The sequence below is a fragment of the Lissotriton helveticus genome, chromosome 2_1, assembly GCF_964261635.1.
Source record: "Lissotriton helveticus chromosome 2_1, aLisHel1.1, whole genome shotgun sequence".
Taxonomy (NCBI): domain Eukaryota; kingdom Metazoa; phylum Chordata; class Amphibia; order Caudata; family Salamandridae; genus Lissotriton; species Lissotriton helveticus.
Window position 1 is genome coordinate 1,569,467,192 of NC_136059.1, and position 20,450 is coordinate 1,569,487,641.

The following is a 20,450-nucleotide window of genomic DNA, read 5'->3' on the forward strand; positions in this document are numbered from 1 at the left end:
TATTTATGGAGTACAGTGTTCTAAATTCTAGATTGATGTTATTATTTGGAAGTTCTTTAAAGTTGCTGCAGGAGTGGCACTAAAAGATGTTATTCATAATGGTAGGCTCTGTTCTTGAAATGAAATCCGACACTGAGGTGCTTGGAATCTATCAGGTGAGTTAATTTTGGCCTATTACGCGTTTTTGGGGAATAATGTGCAAATCTTGGAGCTAATTGCACTTAAATCCACCTCTTTCGATTATTATAGGGCATTTTCCACTTGTATGGCCTGCTGAAATGTACCTGGAGAAAAACTACCAAAGTGCGGTGTCAGCCGTAAAACGTATAAATCCAGTATGTACAGTAACAGAAGTTACCTCACATACTGGTATTTACCGGCACACTTGTAATGAGGACCTAAGTGTATTTTAACTAAAATAATACACACAGTTGCTAGTGTAAAAAAGGGTGAAAATTAATGTTTGCACCTGTTTTATTATTAGTGCCAAGTGGAGGTGGACCACATATTGATTTGCCATATTGGGGTTCTGCATTAGGACCGTGCTTTAAGCCCAGCTAGAGGCAAATGTTAAAGCAGAAAGTTAAAATCTCTAAATAGGACACAAGTAGATCAATTGGTATCCATTGCACACCATGTATACCACAAATATCTAATTAGGGCAGAAAAACTCATGGCCTTGGGTAAATATTAGTTGTGTCAGGGTATATGCACTCCATTTAAGCCTGGCCTATATATGTGGTCTGAAGAGTAGCCCTAAATGCATTCCAATACAGAGTTTGAGATAAACAATTTATGATAAAATAATACATAATCTTGATAAAAATAATTTTATTGAAACCTTTATCCATAATCCATTTGATAATTTCCTTTGAACTGCAGGTCCACTGCTTGTTTCTTCGATAATTACGGCTCAAAAAAAGGTTATGCAGGTGATACATCTTGTCAAAACAGTAATTGATAGTAAACACAAAAAACAAGAGGTAATTTCTATATTTTAAAGCCGCCTTTAAAAAAACGGATTTGTCTGTATTATGATGGGATTTTGCGATAGTTCTATAGACAGACACAACATGAGATGTGGCATTTGGGAGCTCAACACATTTACATCCTTTCACACCATAAATTGTATCTAGACAGTTGGAAAATGACAGTTATTATTGTTCAAGCCAATGATAATCAATTGGTCATCCTCAGAAGAATTAAATGCTTAGTGGCCCAGCATAGATTTGAACCTGTGATTTACACAGAGGTCTCAACAGCAGTTGCTTACCACTCTACACTTTTACCAGCAATTTAAATGTGAAAATAACTGTGTCTAATATGTCTGTCATGCTTTTGTTTCAGTGTGTAATATAACTAATGCCATGTGAAACTATCATAAACTATGTTGCTGCTTCAATCAAACATTAAGGGTATCCTATGGTGGATTTGAATTACAATTTCACTATCATTCGCATGCACCCAAATCAACAAAATAAATGGATACATGGCATGCCGAAGAAATCAGCATTAAATGACATTCAGCTGGTCTACTGGACATTACATAATTATTGACAGGGGTCGTTCATTGTGATTTTGAGCAATTTCATGTCACGTAGCTAATGTGAGAGGAGACTCACAATGTTTAAAGTTTATAGTTCAGATTTTTATTAAATTTGGATAAGATCCATAGCTTTCAAACGATTAATTTCATATCAGTGGTATTGAAGAGGAGTGCTGTTATGAGGTTGTCATGGAAAATCTTATGTAGGTTGAAGCCTGAGTTGTTAGAGTAACGAGGAATATCTGCAAAGTGATAACCGAACATTAGTGTGTTATTTATAAAGAAATGAAATGATTTACCAAAGTACAAACTTGGCATTAGACGCTTTCATGAAAGTATTACAGAGCCACTTTTATAACCCTAGGTTACAAGAGTAGGAGTTCCCAGCAGTGTCTCAGATGAGTGGCCTGGAAAATCCCTTGCAAATATGGTGAAAAATGTGAGTCTCATGCTTTCTAAATTAGACTAGTAAGATCCTAGTTTAAGTGATGAAAGTGTGGGAAAGCAGCCAGTTACCAACTTTCACAGAGGATGCAAAGGAAGTGAAGGCAAGTTGAAAAATTAACTTCAAGAATAAAATATTGCCAATGTTTCTAGCTCTGTTTATGCATACTTTAAGCAATGTGCAGATTAGCGACGTGTAAGATTAGGAAAATAGGTAAAAAGGAGTTTGTCTCAAGAAGATCATTTACTTCAATGTGTTTCTTCCAACAGACTCAAGTGACAACTTCCTGAATTGACCGACATTGTGATTAAGTCTAAGATATGTAATTATAACTTATCACATGCACCTGTCATAATTCACACGTTTTTGTGAATTGTAAAAATAAAGTTTAGTGTTTGAAGTGGATTTGTCACATTTTCTTCTTCTTGACTGGACACATTGGCAATAGATTCTTTTCAAGAAAGTCAAAGGCCACTATTTTCAAGTTATTCTGCAAATGGTGATCGATCCTTCCCAAACCCTCAGTGCTGGGTAAAGCGGTTCTGTGAACTTGCAGCGGAAGGTGTGCAGGTGTGTCATGCCACATGTCACGTCATAGAAGGACAAGATCCCAGCCTCATAGTCCAGGAAAACTCCAATTTTCTCTGGGTCGTTGACAGTTGGTATTGGCGTTCGATCCCCTTTGTGGAATGCCCAGTATTCATAATCAAACCTCTTTATACACCATGATCCTCGGTTCCAGCCCAACCGGCTTGTCTCCGAATCTCCTTTCCTCTGAATTGATGGGTAAGTGGCCCCAATCCACCATCCTTGCCCAGAACTGAGCAAATCCACCTCCCAATAATGACTTCCTGAAAAGTAGGCATCCCTGCTTATTACTTGCCACAATTTATCAAATCTCTGAGGGCTGTTGGCAAACAATTTACTCATCCAGGCACTGAATACGGTAAGACGGTCCTCGGACAATCTCAGTCTGGGATGCATGGTATCGGGATCCAGACAGGGTGATCTTGCATCTGAGGAAAAAACAAGATTAGCAAATGAGGATGACCAACTTACCAAGACAACATAAAAGAACAAGACTAACAGACTGTAGGAGAAGGATCACCCAAGTCTGCGGGGTGCGTTTACTGTCACTTTTTTCACATCTTAGCCAAGCAAGTGCTATATTCTTGTGTAATAAAGCACCTCTTCAAACTCCGAGAAGCCATTTATTATTCAGCACAAAGGTGAAAAGGGGCAGGTGGAGGCAACAAATATCTCCAAGGGAAGAATAATAGCCTGACAGGCTCTGGCATGCAACTTTTCTTAGGACTCTATGGTACTTAGCTGTACTGATCCCGACCCTGCCCCCGAAGTTACCCACCACCAAACCTGAAAGAACATTGAGGGCATCCAAGAGAGAAGCAGCACCAGTATCCAGCCAACAACAATGAAGAGGAATTAAATAATCATTTTTTCATCTGCGTGAAGGACCATCTTAATCACTGCTATTGCCAATTATCTTCAATATGTTTTTCAAATAAAAGGCTATTCTCATGTTTGTGAGACAACTTACCCTTCTAAAGTTTTATTTTAACTTGCCTTGTCCTCTGCCCATAGTTGTATGTCTGTCTCTATTCTGGCCCTTGGAGTTTGTCCTAGATCCTAAGCTTTTGTGACTTTGTGCACATAATGCTTTTTAATGTTAATGATAGTGGGCATTTCGGCTCATTTATTTCTCTTCTTTATCTCTTGCGTATGTAAAATTCAGTCTGGAGGAGTGCATTTTCTGAGTAAAGGTTCTCGGAAGGGAAAGAACTTTGGTACCCATGACCCAGACATGGAGATATTATGTAGGGTAGAAGGGTCTTGCACCCTTTCAACGTACTCCTACACATGAGGCATGTGTAGTGGGCCATTTCTGCGTTGATGTTCCTGGTGGGGACTCTGGCCATGTGGTCCTCTGCCTATGTCAGCTTTGTTTCGGCTGTTGTTGAGTTTTGATGGATCTCTTAGGAGCAGCAGTGGTGGTGTATTTGTCAGGTAATATGTGCGGAGAACTGGCGGTTCTCCTGTGGTTCAGGTTTTACTTTCATCTTTGTCCCCCACTGCGACCTAGTCATGTTTCCGGCCTACTGTCTTCTGCCCCAAGCATTCCAGAGATTATTTGTTTTGTTCTCTGTCAGTTCTGAGACTAAAGTATGTTGTGCTCAATTTTGCTGTCATCTTTCTACATTAGATAGCAGCATCCATTGGGAGTGTCTTCTTTATGGTTGTTGTCCTGGACACCTATGTGCTAGTGTCCGCCATGTTTATTGTCTAGTCCTTAAAAGGAGGAGCTGTCTTGTTCTCTTCTGTTTTTGTGCTATGTCTATCCTTGCCAGCACGGAGAGTCTCATAGTTGGGCTTGACATTTACCTCTCATCTAAGTGTATGGAGCCAAGGTTGGTGACACAGGTGTGAGTAGGTGAGCACTGCATGGAGCTGTCAAATCAAATCAAATCAAATCAAATTATCTTTATTCGGTTTTCCATTATTTTCGAAAGACCATAAAAGTTCATAAAAATACATCAATTTCGTATTCATATATAAAAACACATTAAAACATGATAAAAGTTCACATTTTTAAATTTCAGATATTTAAAAAAAACTTTTTTTTTTTGCCAGTATTCATTTACACATAAAACAATTTGAACCACTTATCACAGATTAGTACGATGTCTGACGCAAAATTTAAGAAATTGTACTATAGATTTTGTAATAGATTCATGGAGCAGTCATCATAGGAGAGTTTTGTGAGCGGATGGGGATGATGTGTGAATTTGTGAGAGATCATAGGATGTGGCATGTAATGGGTCTTGTGGGCCATTATGTGTGTGATGCCAGAGTTTATCCCGTGCGTATTTGGGAGCTAGTCAGTAGTGGTGTGTACGTATGTGGTACAACGTGTATGCATAGTGAAGGGCTTGGAGAGCATATCTATGTCAAGTTGGGGGGGAGTGCTGAGATATGCTATGGAGACTGATGTGGTGTTGTGTGGTAGTGTTGCAAACTGGTGTGATTTGTTATGGTGTTGCATGGTGAAGGGTGTGTTGTGAATGTTCTACGGGAGAACTGAGATGGTGCAGTGTAGATGAGTAATGCTGCTGTATGGTGTAGTGAAGGACCCCACAAAACCATGCAGCAACATTACTCGTGCAGAGTATTGAAATGTAGCATTGATTTATTATGTTGGTGTATATAGGTCTCTGGTGTTATTTTTAATGTAGAAGTGGGGGAGGGAAGTCATGGTACATAGGGTGCACTTGTGGGCTTGATAATGTGTTTCGGTATAGTGTGGATTGCTACTGTGTTGAGTAGTGTTGGGAATGTGATGAGCATGTTGGACTAGGGTAGAAGAGTTTGGTTGTGTGTATTTGTACAGTGATGTTCTGAAGGCTTCTAGGGGCAGCCTTGTATTAAAGAGGAGATGGGAAGTGCAATTTGGTGTGCTGGTGTATGGAAGGCTGTGGTGCAGTCTCAACCGGCATAGCAGGATGTTGTAATGGCACTGTTAGATATGTTGTGGTGATGTAGTACAGTGGGATGCACAGAAGCATATTTTAGGGTAGTGTGATGTACAGGGAGTGGTTAGGAGGATTTTCAGATTGTGTTTGAATAGTGCTACTTAACAAGTTGTGGAAGGGGCGACAAGCACATCGAGCAATGGGGTGATGGTATTTTGAAACCTGCCACATGAAATAGTATACAAGGGGAATTATACTGTGAGTTCAGACAAATAGGAGTTCAGAGGTCAGGAACACAAACATCCAGGCAGATTAGCATGACTAAATAGTAAACACAGCCCCCTCCCCATCCCCAACAAAGGACCATAGCCATAAAAGACCTCTGAACTTGGATATTATGAAAGTGATGACCTGGAACGTAAAAGGATATGGGACACAAGCTAAAACTGGGTGCAGTATCCCAGTTTCGCTACAAGCTCCTAGCTGGCTTGTGTTTCGGTTTAGGAACGACCTGGCCTGGCAGCATCGCCTGAACTGTTCCTATTGGAGCAGGGTCAAGACTGAATTGCATATGGCTGGGTTCAAACAGAGGTGGGATGGTGGGTCAAAAAAAGGTGGATTGGGAGGCGGACCAGAGCAATTGCCAGTGGGTCAGATACAGTCAAGGCTTCGTCCATCACCTTGTTTTTGATGCCCTGCTTGTGACTGGTAAGCCCAGACATCGGTCCCTTGCTCACTGTGCCACTGGAACCATCCTATACCTGACTAATGATCCATAATAAGGGTGCAACCAGTCCTGGGTTGCTTGTGTTCCAGTTCATGGAGGACCTGGCCTAGCATCTCAGACTGGACTGTTCCCCCTGGAGCAAGGCCAATACTGATTGACATATGGCTGGGTTTAAACTGAAGTGACATGGTGGATGAAAAACGATGGATTGGTATGCAGCCTGAGCAATTGCCAGTAGCTGAAATTAATTCAAGCATTGCCCTTAGTTTCTCAATGTGTACTAATTAACAAGGGAAACCCTATCATTAGGTACCCGAGGTGTCAATTAAAGAAGAGAGAGCATTGGTCCCCTATGTTCCCTCTTGCTTCTTACAGCGCCCAGACACTCTGTGGGAATGCGCTCTCCCCTCGAGGTGCACACCACATACCTGTATTTATGAAGATAGATCAGTGGATTACTGCTTTTGTTAGAGGGATCCTTTAGTTTCTTGCAGTTTATAAGTTAAGATCCTAAAATAGAACAGCAAGCTATAAACTTTTTATCAAAGAGCTGCATGCAAACTGCAAGGTATATATAAGAGGGTTATGATTTTTTCCCCCAGTCTTTCATTTTCTTAGTGTTGCTAAAAAGATTTGTTTGGGTAGAAAACAATTATTATTACAGAGAACCCCCAACCATGGTGTTACATTTTAAATCCTGTTAAAGGGTGGTAGCAAGGGAATCTGTGGCGGAGGTGGTCACTGGGGGGCGCTAACAAACAGTGTCACACTGGGCACCACCAGCGCTAAAGTCGGCCCTGGAAACAGGTTCAATTAATTTCCAGTCGAAGTTGCTCATAAAACTGTAAAAAAAATTAAACATTCATCTTAAAGTCTAGGCAAATATTTTTAAACTGATCCTCCTTTTTATTTATCATCACAAAGAATGCACCGTCAAATATATAAATTCAGGCTTTGCACTGTACAAAACCCCTGACTTGCCTTTTAGCTCACCAATAGCATTTTCTTTTGGGGGGAGGTGGTGGGGGAGCAGGAACAATTCTCAGTTCATGTTTGATAAATACTCTGCACATAATCTGATGTACTAAAATGAGGTGCTTCCACTAGTTTACTATAGTCTAACATGTTCTGGGCTGCATGATTGACATACCACATATTTTCAAGGCTTGGCTTGTGTATGGGTTCTTAAGAGCCAGAGCAGACCCATGGCTCAGCTGTCCCTGTTAATTTGTTGTCTTGCCCACCTTTGCCTTGTGCCATAGTCCGGGTCACAAGAATTATGCATCAGGAAAGGACCAAATTATGCAGCAGGGTTGAATTATGTGGCAAGAAAAGGCAAGTTATGCAAAGTAATGCTCCATATTTTATGATAGTATTACTTTATTATTTTGACATTTTACATACTAACTGGGCAAATGTTAGTACCATTTAACACCCATATATAACAATAAGCAATAGAAAGGTGACCAGTAAACCTTTGCGAAAGGTCTCCCACTTCACAGCAATATGGGCTGACCCGGTTTTAGTAACTTTTCATCCATTCAAGCTAGCAGCAACTTTTTTGGGATTAAAATCTGCACATTATACAGCAGATGATGGATTATATGGCACATGTGGCATCATGCACGGATGCAAAATCTTATCATTCCGGTACCTGACCTTAAAACAAGGATCTGAGCATTCTGGGATCCTTCCATTACAAACAAATATCCATTAGACATCTCATTGTATGTGTGCTGTAAAGTGCATCATACTTGCAAAGTGAGAAAATGATGGAGACTTTTAAAAGTTACTCCACTGTTACGCCTGCCTTGAGGGAACATCATTTGTTAGCTCAATTCCCCATCTACAAATGTTATTAGATAGGGATTTGCCTCAAAACCCATGGGTGGTTGCTTGGGAATGCCCAAGTGCCGCCTGTGATATGCCCCTATATGCAACGTTACAAATACAGGATGGTGAGATGCACACCTATGTAATCCCATTCTTGAAGTAAACCTTGTTTAACGTACTCTCACAATTAAACCTGCTAGGCGTGCTAGCTTACTCTGCGCTCCGTCCAATTGCGCTGCAATAATAGTAAGAACACAAGGGCACCACGTTGCGATTCCCAGTAGGCTGCACAGCCATTTTTTCAAAACGAATCCAATGAATTAAATCCATGAAATTCTTCGCTTATTCCACAATTTTGTCCATTCAAATTTGTCCTCTTTTATCCTTTATTTTCTTCAATTCATTTTACTCATTTTTATTGAGCTTCAGTATTATTCAAATAGGCACAGGAATGATGCATGTTTCCACATGTCGCGCTTTATTGGAAAACACCCAATGCATTTCGCGAAGAAAAAAAAATTATTCGGGGGTATCTATAAACATAAAAAAATACATCACCAATAATTATAATTATCATAGTTGTGGTGTAATAAACATACTGCATGCACTCATGAATGTACAACACTGTTAGCTTTTACAAAACGCTTGTATGCAATTTTCGAGGTATGTCTATTTCTACTGTCATCGATTTTAACATTGAACTCTCCTTGCCCCTGCTACCCCATAAGCCAGGTTTCTGAAATTCAAACAGCCATACTGTGCTCACTGGTTCACGGCCCCTCTAGCATGTGCTGATTGTTATATATTAACACTCTCTACCAACAGGTTTACCGGGACATGTGTTACTCTGTCTCCAAATCAAAACATTTTCGGAACTCTATACTCAAATTTCACCCAGTTTCCTTATATCTCGCGGCAGAAACCGCGAAATACTCCTGCTTATACCATCGGCATAGACAGCTTAACTGTTACCAGCTTCCACCGGCCTTTATTCCCGCAACTATTCCCAGGTGAATTGTCACGTGGCAGCTGACATGCGCTGAACTCCGCATCAACTAACCGAGATTACTAGTGAGCTCACTCTGTTGCTCCCAGTTTGTTGCACTCAGTTACCCAAAATGCACCTATGGTTAAATAGAAAAGACTCGACATGGCACTCCCCACCCTGGTAGCACTACACTGCTAATCTCCTAACACCAGGCAATATTCAAAACTAAAGCAACAATGCTTGAAACGGCAGAAATAACTGTTGTACATGAAATGTTTTTTCACGAGTGCATCATAATTCCTGAAAATCTCATTGCTGAAAAAAGTTCTATTCCTAATTTGAAGTTATGCGTGGCAGGGAAACGAACACTCCTGCCTTATATATTGATGTTAATGTCCCATTTTTTAAAACCTATTCGACTTGTAAATTCTCCTTTTTGGGTGCAATCTCTCCTTTTGGACAGAAAGTTCATTCAGTTACAAATACAGGATGGTGAGATGCACACCTCTATGCAAAGTAGCACAATTTAGTGCATAGTGCTTCTTTGCTGTGGGCAACTTACTTATGCAAATCATGAGGTGCGTTGGAAAGTATATTCAACCACAACATTAGGTGCTCGGTTTGTGTCACTTTTCTGATGCAAACAAATCACAGAGTTAATAGATCTGGATCAGAATCTCTTAACAGGTACGTGTCAATATTATGAGGCGATTTGTGTTCTTACGCCAAGCTAATATAAGGTCACCAAATGACCAGTGCAGATTAAATGTTGCTTTACTGTGCAAAATCAGAAGGCAATGAAGATGCCACAGAGAAGTGTCCACTGAAGCACGCGAGAAAAATTATTTGCGTCTGGCATTGAGCATGCCAAATGTCTGTAGACAGGTCTCAGATTGGAAGAGAACAGGGATTGGAAAGTAAGAAAATGTACTGGATAGGAAATTAGAAAAGTAGGAAGGACAGAAATATTAGAGAGTTGGAGAGGAAAGATGGTTTGGGAGTATGAGGAAGAGGTGAGATTTGAGTTTAGAGAGAAAAGGAAACATGTATGGAGAGGATGAGATATGGAAGTGAGACAGAAAGCAAGAAAGGGAGAGGAAAAGGAAGAAAGGGGAGTGAAACATATAAAGTAAAGGAAAAAGGTATGGAAAGAAAGAAGGACAGGATGATAAAAACAAACTAAAGAGGATAGGTGGGCCAAAAGGTGGCATACAAGGAGGTCGGAGCCAAGGAAAGGAACAAGATGAGAGAGAAGCATAGTTAAGATATAGATTTGACAGAGTAAGGGTGGAATGTGTGATTACAGGGAGATTAGAGAGACTTTGTGGGAGAGAGAAGAATAGGACATAGATTGAAGAGAGGAGACAGAATGAGAGAAAAGTGGATCAGAGCGGAAATAGGGAAAGAAAAGTGGGACTGTAAGGAGAGCAAGGAGAGAAAAAAAGCTAAAAAAAAGTGAGGGAGTCTATAGGGACAAGCTAGAAGATCAAGTAGAAGTGGGCAGAGATAAGAAAAGGTGCGAGGAGGAGATAATAGTGGCAAGGAGATAGCAAATAGAGAGGAATTATATGTAGAATAATTAGCACACAAGATGCAGTGGCACCTATGCCCAAGGTGTGCAGGGAGCCCTCTGCGTCCCAGTGATGGGTGTCTTTTAATACCAACCCAGAGGAGTGTGTAAGTGTTTGGCGGTGTTCTGTTTTTTACTAATTTGCATTAGGGCCCATGGCACCCTTACTATGCCACTGATTTTGGTAGCTTGCACGCCGCACATGCTTCTATATTAAGGTTTTACTTCTCTTCAGTGCACCCAGCATTAAAATGTTTTTTTTGTTTTAATTCAAGTCTCTTGCATTCTACAAGATAAGCGTTGTTTGTTTTAACCTGTCTGAATTTGTATGCTCGAGGGAAATAAGCGCTCTTCTGTTGTCCGGGACCGGAAGTTCGGACCGACAGCCATTTCCTGGGCCTCACTATTCGACTACTAGAGGCGCCATTTTCGGTCAGTGTGCGCTCTAGTTGTCAGAGTAGCCGCCCTACAAAGGATGCGCGCTGTGCGGACACCAGTGAATTAAGAGGTTACTGGGCGCACAACGTGCCGACAGTTGCTAGCTTTGGGTAATTCCAAACCCCCTCCTGTTAGCAATCTTACAGATGGGCTTATGGGCTTCTCAAGCTGAATCTCCAACACCGTGGATCTAATAGCCCCACCGTCTCGCCCTAGAGACTCTCCCTCAAAGCCCTGGTTCACTCTGAACTGAGGACACTAAAGCAGGAGTGTAAGAAACTGGAGAGAGTCTGGCGCAAGTGGTATTGTCCCGAGGAAAAATTGATACTAAGAAAGAGGCAAAAAACATATTAAACAGCGATAAAACAAGCCAGAAGTGTCTGCTATGACTCTAGAATAGTGGCAGCTAATAATAATTTTAAGGACATTTTCTTCATAGTCCAAAGTTTCCTGGTCCCTAGAGTACAAGCCAGCACAATTCCCTCGGCCGCCTTCTGGTGCGAGGAGCTCGCCACTTTTTTTACAGAGAAAATTAACACTATTCCGCAATCATTTACCTCTAGCAAAAAGAATTCAGGCGCTTTTCGTGCTAGTAGAACCTCACAAGCCCCTCCCCTACACCCGCTGAGTGCCTTCATCACCATAGATCTCCCAAGCTCTCTAAAACTCCTTAAGGGTCTGAAATCTGGGTCCCCTTCAGACCCATGCGCTGCCAGACTGATGGCGGGGGTGGCTGACACAGTTAATCCGGAGGTCAACAGACTTGGGGCCATATTATCAAGAAAGGGCGATACATTATCGCCGCTTTTATCGGCAGGAAACTGCCGCTAAAGCGGCGATAATGGGCTTGATAATATGCCCTTGTGAATTCCCATAGAAGCCCAGGTTCTGGTATGAATGCATCAGTGACAGCTCGGATCCCACCTGTAAAGAGATGTCACGCCGGGGCTCGGAAACAGTGAGTAAGAGTGTGTACACAGTCCCAGTCCATGAGTCACAAAACTAAGTAAGATATGAGGAAGAAGATGAAGAAGATGATATGATATGAAGAAGAGGCTGCCGGGCCCCGGCCGGAGATGTAACATGGCGGCGCTCCTGTGATGAAGGAGAAGTGCCGGGCTCATCAGGGCCACTGCTGGGATCCGGAGCTGATTGTGGCCAGATCGCAAGTGCAGACAAGCAGCGGTGCACTTGCTGGTATCTGCAAGGAGGACCAGCGCTGCCAAACAAAAGTGAGACCCGGAGGTCAGAGCTGCTCGTGGGGCCTCCAGACTGTGGTCGGGTGAGTGCGCATCAGACAGGGCTCCCGCCTGTGCTCCCCTGCGGAATCGGAGCTAATTGCGGTGACCCTTGGCGGAGAGGGCATGCTACTGCAGTGGCAGCGCCGGGGTCCCCCCTCGGCAAAAGATTCAGAAATTAGCTGGGGTGAACGGCCCACACTGTGTTTCAAAACGGTGCCGTGAAAGAGAAAGAAGACTTCCGGATTAGAGGCTGTTCAAAAATCCTCTGCCCATTACCTCGTTTGTCCATCTCCCGCATCTCCAGCCGCACGTGGGTATTTGTGGTCTGTGCTACAGTGCCTTCTATAGCTGGAAATAGCAGTGCTGAAATAGTAGTGTCTAGCACCGCTTCAAGGATTTCTGCCTACGGGCAGATATCTCAGCGGCCGTCAGCAGGCTGGAGACGATGATTGGCATGCCATGGTTTTCTACTGCTCTTAGAAACGTACTAAAGAAGACAACATGGAATTCCATCTTTTGAGTGCTTCACATGATTGAATGCGCTCTCCTGCTCTTTTGTATTTGAATTGTTTCCTTTTCCCCGGTCGGTTATTTCCAACCGCTTATTCGAGCTGCGTTCGTATGGATGAAATCGACATTGGCCGCCTGGTGAGTGCATCGGGTGTCTGGTTATCTGTCTTCGGCCCTGGGCCACCGATTTTCATGAGCCACCGATCTTCCTGGGGGCAGGTCCGGAGCGTAGGACGCAGAGGATGTTCATCCGTGCCTAAACTGATGCCAGTAACCTTACTTGAGCCAAAATTCAAACGTACAAGGTCCGAGGCCGGAGGCGTAAAGATGGCGGCCATGGAGAACTACTGAAAGCTAGAATGCTGAGTGGGCCGGAGTGCGGTGTGATGCATCTTCTGTCCAAGGTACGAGCAACGCTGTGACTCCGCAAGACACAAAGGAGCCTGCTGACTGCAATGAGAGCGAAAAGGGAAGACTCCTCCTGCGGTGATAATCATCCGAAACACAATCCCGGTTTTCAGCGCCCTGCGGTCGACGGTGCTTGAAGACGAGTTGCCTCTGACCTGGACATCGCGGTGCGATGGCACCGGACCCGATTAAGCCTGGAGTGCTCCAGTTTTTTCTGTTCCGGTAAGCTCCTGGAGCCAGTGCCTGAGTGTGACTGTGGGGGAGGGTGAGAGGACCCCTCGGTCGGGATCAGGTGCAGATCTGGATCCGCTGTGACTGCTTAACAGGGGCCCATTTGGAGGCTGCTCCCCCTGATCGTTCTACCAGTGCCTAGAGACTTGCCCCTACTGGGAGGTCAGATCCACTGCGGGGATCAGTGTGCTACCAAGGGAACTGTTTTGGCCTATTTTGAGGGGTCTGCTGCGTACTTTGGGAAGATTCAGCACTCTATTGTCCCTTCAGACAATGCGTCCTCAAAGGGAGTGATTGGGGGTTTTAAACTGTATTACCGTGGATTACTCACTTATTATCTGGTTTGCCCTCTGTGTTGCTTCCACACCCCAACCATCCATGTTATTTCCCCCCACCCAGGCCGCCTATGCCTAAAACCTGGATGTCTGACCCTAAGATGGCGGCCTTTGCCACCAGGCAGTGCATCGAACAGAAAAAAGAATGCTCTTTCAAATCTTTGATGGCCATCTTGGATTGGGCAACCCCCTTTTGGTGCTTCCTCTTCCTCTATTAGAAACAGAAGAGATATGCACACATGATTCAATGCTGCTTCTCCCCTGTACCTTTCTACCTGTTTCTAGCCTTGTCAGGTATCTACCTTTGGTCCTGATTTGACCTCACTCCTATTGGCTTTATTCTCATTTGATTTCCGGATTTTGTGCACTCCTCTTATTTTACCTCTTTGCGCCATCACTACCCTAGTGGTCCCCTTTTTCTGTCCACCACACCACGTCTTCATCTCATCTCCTTATCATGGCTTCCAGTCGAATTAAGTCTGGAATCAACTGCTTCAAAGTAATTTATCCCCCTTATATGTCCAAAGCAGCAGCTAAACGGTTCAATCATAACATCATTGAACAATTTCCAGATTCCCTCTTTGTTGACCAATTCCGTAATGGGCCCCTCGGGAAGATTAAAAATGACTTCATTTTCTTCACTAATAACATCCAGCTTCATCAATTCCTTTAAAGTCTCCTCCTCCTCTTCTTTCCCGCAGGGGAAGCGGTTAAAAATTTCTCCCTCCGCTTGCTTTAATGGCTATCTCACCATTACACTTTATAACAATGGCACTGCCATGATTCAAGCTTCTGACTCCTGTCTCTCTCTCTTTGACGGTCACAAGTGCATACATTGATGATGAATGCATCCCTGATTTAGGGCACTCCTTAGGTTCTTTTATGACAGACTTCTTAGTGTTGATCAAATGTTTTCATTTATTTTCAAAGAACTTTATATCAGATATTTTACTTCATATCATTTTCATATTTGAGCCAAAAACGTGAACATAAATTCATCCATAGTAATTCATTATTAACTCCAATGCATTTCGGGTGATAGTAGCCCTTTTTCAAGGAGATCTGCAGTATAAACAAATAAGATATAGCCAATTATAATGTGTTTTCTTGTATCACTGTAAGTTGTTAAACATATGTTGATTTTGAAACCAATTCTCAAACATAAATAACATCATCAGGTTTATGACTGCCCGGGTGCAACTGACATGTTTGTGAAAACGTGCTCACGGCGGGAGACCGGTGGGTGAAAAAACAGCGTGATTCAAAATGTAAAGAAAACGCACTTACGTAAATGGTGATCCCGAGGCTCAATGGTAACTGTAGCCAAAAAGTAAAAAGAAGTAGGGTCAGAACTCCAGTGAGTTCACTACGTTAACTAGAAATGGTAATAGCATGGCAGCTCGGGAGGCTGACTTACCAATATAGATTCACGGTCTCTCGCTAATCAAAGCGTTGTGAGGCGAACAGTCCTAATACAGGTAATGCGATAATGATGTCGTGCGTGAGAGCACGGCGTTAACGTAATGACTGAAAAAAAATCGGTTCATTTTCATAGGGTGGTGGTGTGATCACGTGTGTAACCAACATCAAAGTTGGACTAGGGCTCGCGGCCATCTGGAGACGAAAAAGTGTACCCGAGGGTAGCATGCAAAAATAAAGTTTTGGATTCAAAAACACATAATTACAATGTTACTATATATTTGGATACATTATGATATAGTGAATGCAGGCCACATGTCAAGATTTAAACATCAGCAGTCCACCACTCTGTGGCTATAAAAAACAACTAAATTCGGTCCTTTCATTAAGCCCAAAGGGCTTCATTGCTTGGAGGCGGTATATCCATGATATCTCACGTTGTAACAAGCTTTTATTATTGTCCTTCCCCTCTTGTCTTTCAATGATTTCCAACACCAGATATTTTAATTGCGCTATGTTGTGTTTATGTTCCACAAAATGTACAGCAACGCTGGATTTTTCATTTCTGGTACGAATGTTTGATTTATGTTCGTTTAATCGGGTTTTAATTTTCCTTTCAGTTTTCCCGATGTAGATTTTACCACAAGGGCACTTAAGCATGTATATGAGGTTAGATGAATCACATGTGGCATTTACGTTAAGTTTGATGTTGTGGCCTTTCATTGGATGGGCGATGGTGTTGCCTTTAATCACGTTATTGCAACTGTTGCAATTTAAACATGGTCGTGTGCCTTTTGATTCTCCACGTTTTGGTTGTTCTTTAGATAAAATTTCCTTTATGTTGTTACTGCGTGTGTACGCAAAGATTGGAGGATCAGTGAATAGTTGTTTGAATTCAGGTTCCGCCGTTAGTATGGGCCAATGTCTCATTATTATTTTTTTGTATACATTGCTGCGGGTTGAAAATTTTGACACAAGTACCATTCTGTTGTTTTTTAGTTCGGTGTTTTTTTTTAATGTTTGTTCTCTGGAAATAAGAGCTACTCGGTTTTCAGCTTTTGTTATGGTGTCTTGAGGGTAACCCCTTACTCTGAATCTTTCTCCCATCTCTTTGATCCGTTTATTTACCACTTCACTGTTAGATACTATGCGTTTAGCGCGAAGCATTTGAGAATATGGTAGGTGTTGTTTTAAAGAACCCTGATGGAAGCTGGAGAAGTGGAGGGTATTGTTGCGATCCGTTGTTTTATGGAATAGGTCAGTTTCAAATCCATTAGAGGTTTTAGAGATGAGTACATCCAGAAATGTAATTTCGTGTTCACTTAATTGCCATGTTAGTTGTATGCGATCATCGCGGGTATATAGTTCAGTTAAAGCTTGTTGCAAATGATCTTGTGTACCCTTCCATATGAAGAATAAATCATCTATATATCTCACATATAGTTTAAGGTTGTTGGACCAGGTGGTGTTGCTGTAAATGTTTGTTTCCTCGAACTCTTTCATGTACATATTCGCGTACGAAGGCGCAGCGCTGTTGCCCATGAACATGCCTGATAGTTGCATGTACCATACCTCTTCATGTTTAAAGTAGCTGTGGTATAATGTGAACATCATTAGTTCCATTAGAAATTCCTGCATTGGTTTGTAAATTTCACTGTTCTTGATGGCATTTTCAATTGCGTCTATTCCTCCTCCATGGGGGATGGATTGTATAGGGCTTTAACGTCTGCCGTGCCCAAAATTAACTTTTCTCCTTCCTGTATGGTAACTTCAGACAATTTGATTAGAAATTCGGTAGTGTCTCTTATGTAGCTTCTCATTTGTTGGACAAGAGGTTGCAAGTACCTATCAAGGAATTTCCCTACAGGTTCATGTAAGAAACCCCTGGTAGATACAATAGGTCGGAATGGGGGATCTTTGATGCATTTGTGTATTTTAGGGGTGATTTAGATAGTCGGGCTTCTGGGGTGTTCGACCAGTAGATATTTGAAAGTTCTTTCATCAATGGTTCCTGTTGTGTGTGCTTTCGTTAAAATTTCACACAGGGTGGTTTTGAATTGGGTGGTAGGATTATTCTCTAATTGCATGTATGTCTCAGGATCCGATATGTGTTCCATCATTTTACATTGATACATTTGTGTGTTTACAATTACCAATGCTCCCCCTTTGTCTGCTTTAATGCACTTTATGTTTTTGTTGTTGGCTATCTTTTTAAGTGTATCTTGGTCCTTTTGGGTGATGTTTTTGGTAATTTTTTTGTTGAAATTCAATTTTGTTAGATCTTGTTTGACCAATGTTTCGAATGTGTCGATACATTTGTGGCTACATGGGGCCAAGAACGAGCTTGTCGGTCTTAAACCCATTAGTGGATCTGGTTTGCTGTTAATGTTAGGTGTAAGTACATTGTTGAATAAGTGACGTAGTCGTAATTTTCGTGTGAATTTAAATGTGCTGACTTCCAATTCTAGCAAGTTAGTTCTTGTGGTTGGAATAAATGATGTCCCTTTTTCCAATAATTTCATCTCATAAGGAGTTAAGATGGTGTCCGAGATGTTGATTACTAAGTGTTGCGCTTCTTGTTGTCTTTTTTCTGAATTGTGCTCCTTGTGTTGGGAGGGCCTTTCTCCTTTTCTTTTTCTTTTACTCCGCCGGAGTCTTCTATGTCGTTTGGGCCAGCCTCTAAAAAAGGCCCAGAGGGTGTTGTGATGTTGTCGCTGGTGCTGGGTTTATCGCTTACGTTTTTTGATGTTGTTGTATTGGGAGCCCCTATATCATGGATATACCGCCTCCAAGCAATGAAGCCCTTTGGGCTTAATGAAAGGACCGAATTTAGTTGTTTTTTATAACCACAGAGTGGTGGACTGCTGATGTTTAAATCTTGACATGTGGCCTGCATTCAGTATATCATAATGTATCCAAATATATAGTAACATTGTAATTATGTGTTTTTGAATCCAAAACTTTATTTTTGCATGCTACCCTCGGGTACACTTTTTCGTCTCTAAGATGGCCGCGAGCCCTAGTCCAACTTCGTTGTTGATTACACACGTGATCACACCACCACCCTATAAAAATGAACCGATTTTTTTCAGTCATTACGACGCCGTGCTCTCACGCACGACATCATTATCGCATTACCTGTGTTAGGACTGTTCGCCTCACAACGCTTTGATTAGCGAGAGACCGCGAATCTATATTGGTAAGTCAGCCTCCTGAGCTGCCATGCTATTACCATTTCTAGTCAACGTAGTGAACTCACTGAAGTTCTGACCCTACTTCTTTTTACTTTTTGGCTACAGTTACCATTGAGCCTCGGGATCACCATTTACGTAAGTGCGTTGTCTTTATATTTTGAATCACGCTGTTTTTTCACCCACCGGTCTCCCGCCGTGAGCACGTTTTCACAAACATGTCAGTTTCACCCGGGCAGTCATAAACCTGATGATGTTATTTATGTTTGAGAATTGGTTTCAAAATCAACATATGTTTAACAACTTACAGTGATACTAGAAAACACATTATAATTGGCTATATCTTATTTGTTTATACTGCAGATCTCCTGGAAAAAGGGCTACTATCGCCTGCAATGCATTGGAGTTATTAATGAATTACTATGGATGAATTTATGTTCACGTTTTTGGTTCAAATATGAAAATGATATGAAGTAAAATATCTGATATAAAGTTCTTTGAAAATAAATGAAAACATTTGATCAACACTAAGGAGTCTGTCATAAAAAAACCTAAGGAGTGCCCTAAATCAGGGATGCATTCACCATCAATGTATGCACTTGTGACCATTATATGAAACGTATAACGGACGGATACGTTACCTGCAGGCAGCACCCTACCTTTGAAAACATTATTACTTTTGTTTTAAATACAAATAAACATTGGTTGTGCACCTATCCTACCCAGCTAGTATACTCTCTCTCTTTGACCACATCTTCCACTCCCTTCGTCCAACCCCTGTGACTACTATCTCTCTAGATTCTTCCTCTTCTTCTTCCTCTAGCTTGTCTACTCTATCCCTTTCTCCCCCCTTGACCCCCACACATTCCTTCAGACCGCTCTCCCGGGAGTCACAGGTCGACCCCTTATCCCCTCCTTCTCTCGTTCCCTCCCCTCACATTCTCCCACCGGACCTCCCCCTACCTCATCTGCTTTACACCCCACTTCACCTCTACATCCTGCATCTCCCCATTATTCCACTGCCTTCTCCCGCCCCCTAACTCCCTTATTCCTATTCATTTCCCCCCATTTAATCCACCTTTCTTACAATCTGAACCACCGATCAAGTCGCCTTACCCTCCCCCTCCCTCCCCTCTTCTCCTCACCCCTTTCCGCTCTTCCCCTTTCCTTGTACCCTCAATTCTGTTCTTACACCTCCCATCTCTCTACAACCTTCACTCCCCCTCCCATGCCTCACATCCCTGCCTCCCCTATTTGTAATTCCATCATCTTCCCTCCCACTGATCTTACACCTTCCTTCTCTCCACAACTCACATTACCCCCTATGCTTCTCAACCCTGTTTCCCCTCTTGGTAATTCCCCCTCCTCCCTCCCTTTGACTGGACAGTCCTTCACTCCTCCCACAACCTTCATGTTGCTCAACACCCCCCACTCTGCCTGGTGCCTTTACCCCTACATTCACCTTTCATTACCCATGGTACCTGGCCTGCACCCTCTCTCTTCTCCCCACTCCTGTGGCCCCCCTTTGACCTCCCTTCCCTACCTGTTCAGCCCCTTTTCCTCTCATCTCACTGGATCTATGGCCTTCCCATAACCCCACTCCTTCCCCCCTCCTCCTCCAGCCATCCATTTCTACTTCTCAACTTTCTCCTCCTATGTATGATCTCTATTCTTCACCTCTGCTTAACTCCAGTAAAAATATCACAGTAACTCCATCCACTCCTTTCTATCACCTCTTTACCCCACTCAGACCCTTGCATCACATCTCTCGTCCCAGTGCTCCACAGCCCACTGTCCTCCTTCGCCTACTTCATTTCCTCCCCCACCTTCGACCCTCGCACCCCAACACTCCCCCCGGTCCCCCACTTCCTCCTGTCCTCCTTCGCCCAGGTCACTCTCTCCCTTAACCATTGAGCCACCCTTCACTCCGTGCTCAGCACACCTCTCTCTGGAAACTAAACTTGATTCTCTCATCTCTTCCATTTCCCAGCTTGAAGCGTCCATTTCACTCTTATGTGCTAAGATATCACCCTCCCAGAATAACATCCCGAGGAGTTCCTTGCTCCCGCGTCCCAATAAA

At 42.6% G+C, this 20,450-nt stretch overlaps 1 protein-coding gene across 1 annotated transcript in view; it reads right to left on the reverse strand.

Annotated features, from left to right (window-relative positions):
• Positions 1-816: 816 nt before the first annotated feature.
• Positions 817-20,450, reverse strand: part of TRIM14 (tripartite motif containing 14) — a 267,981-nt gene continuing 248,347 nt past the window's right edge. Inside the window, exon 6 of the mRNA XM_078676540.1 lies at positions 817-3,007. Coding sequence (XP_078532666.1) covers positions 2,472-3,007 — 536 coding nt within the window. The 3' untranslated portion in view covers positions 817-2,471. The remainder of the gene's footprint in view (positions 3,008-20,450) is intronic.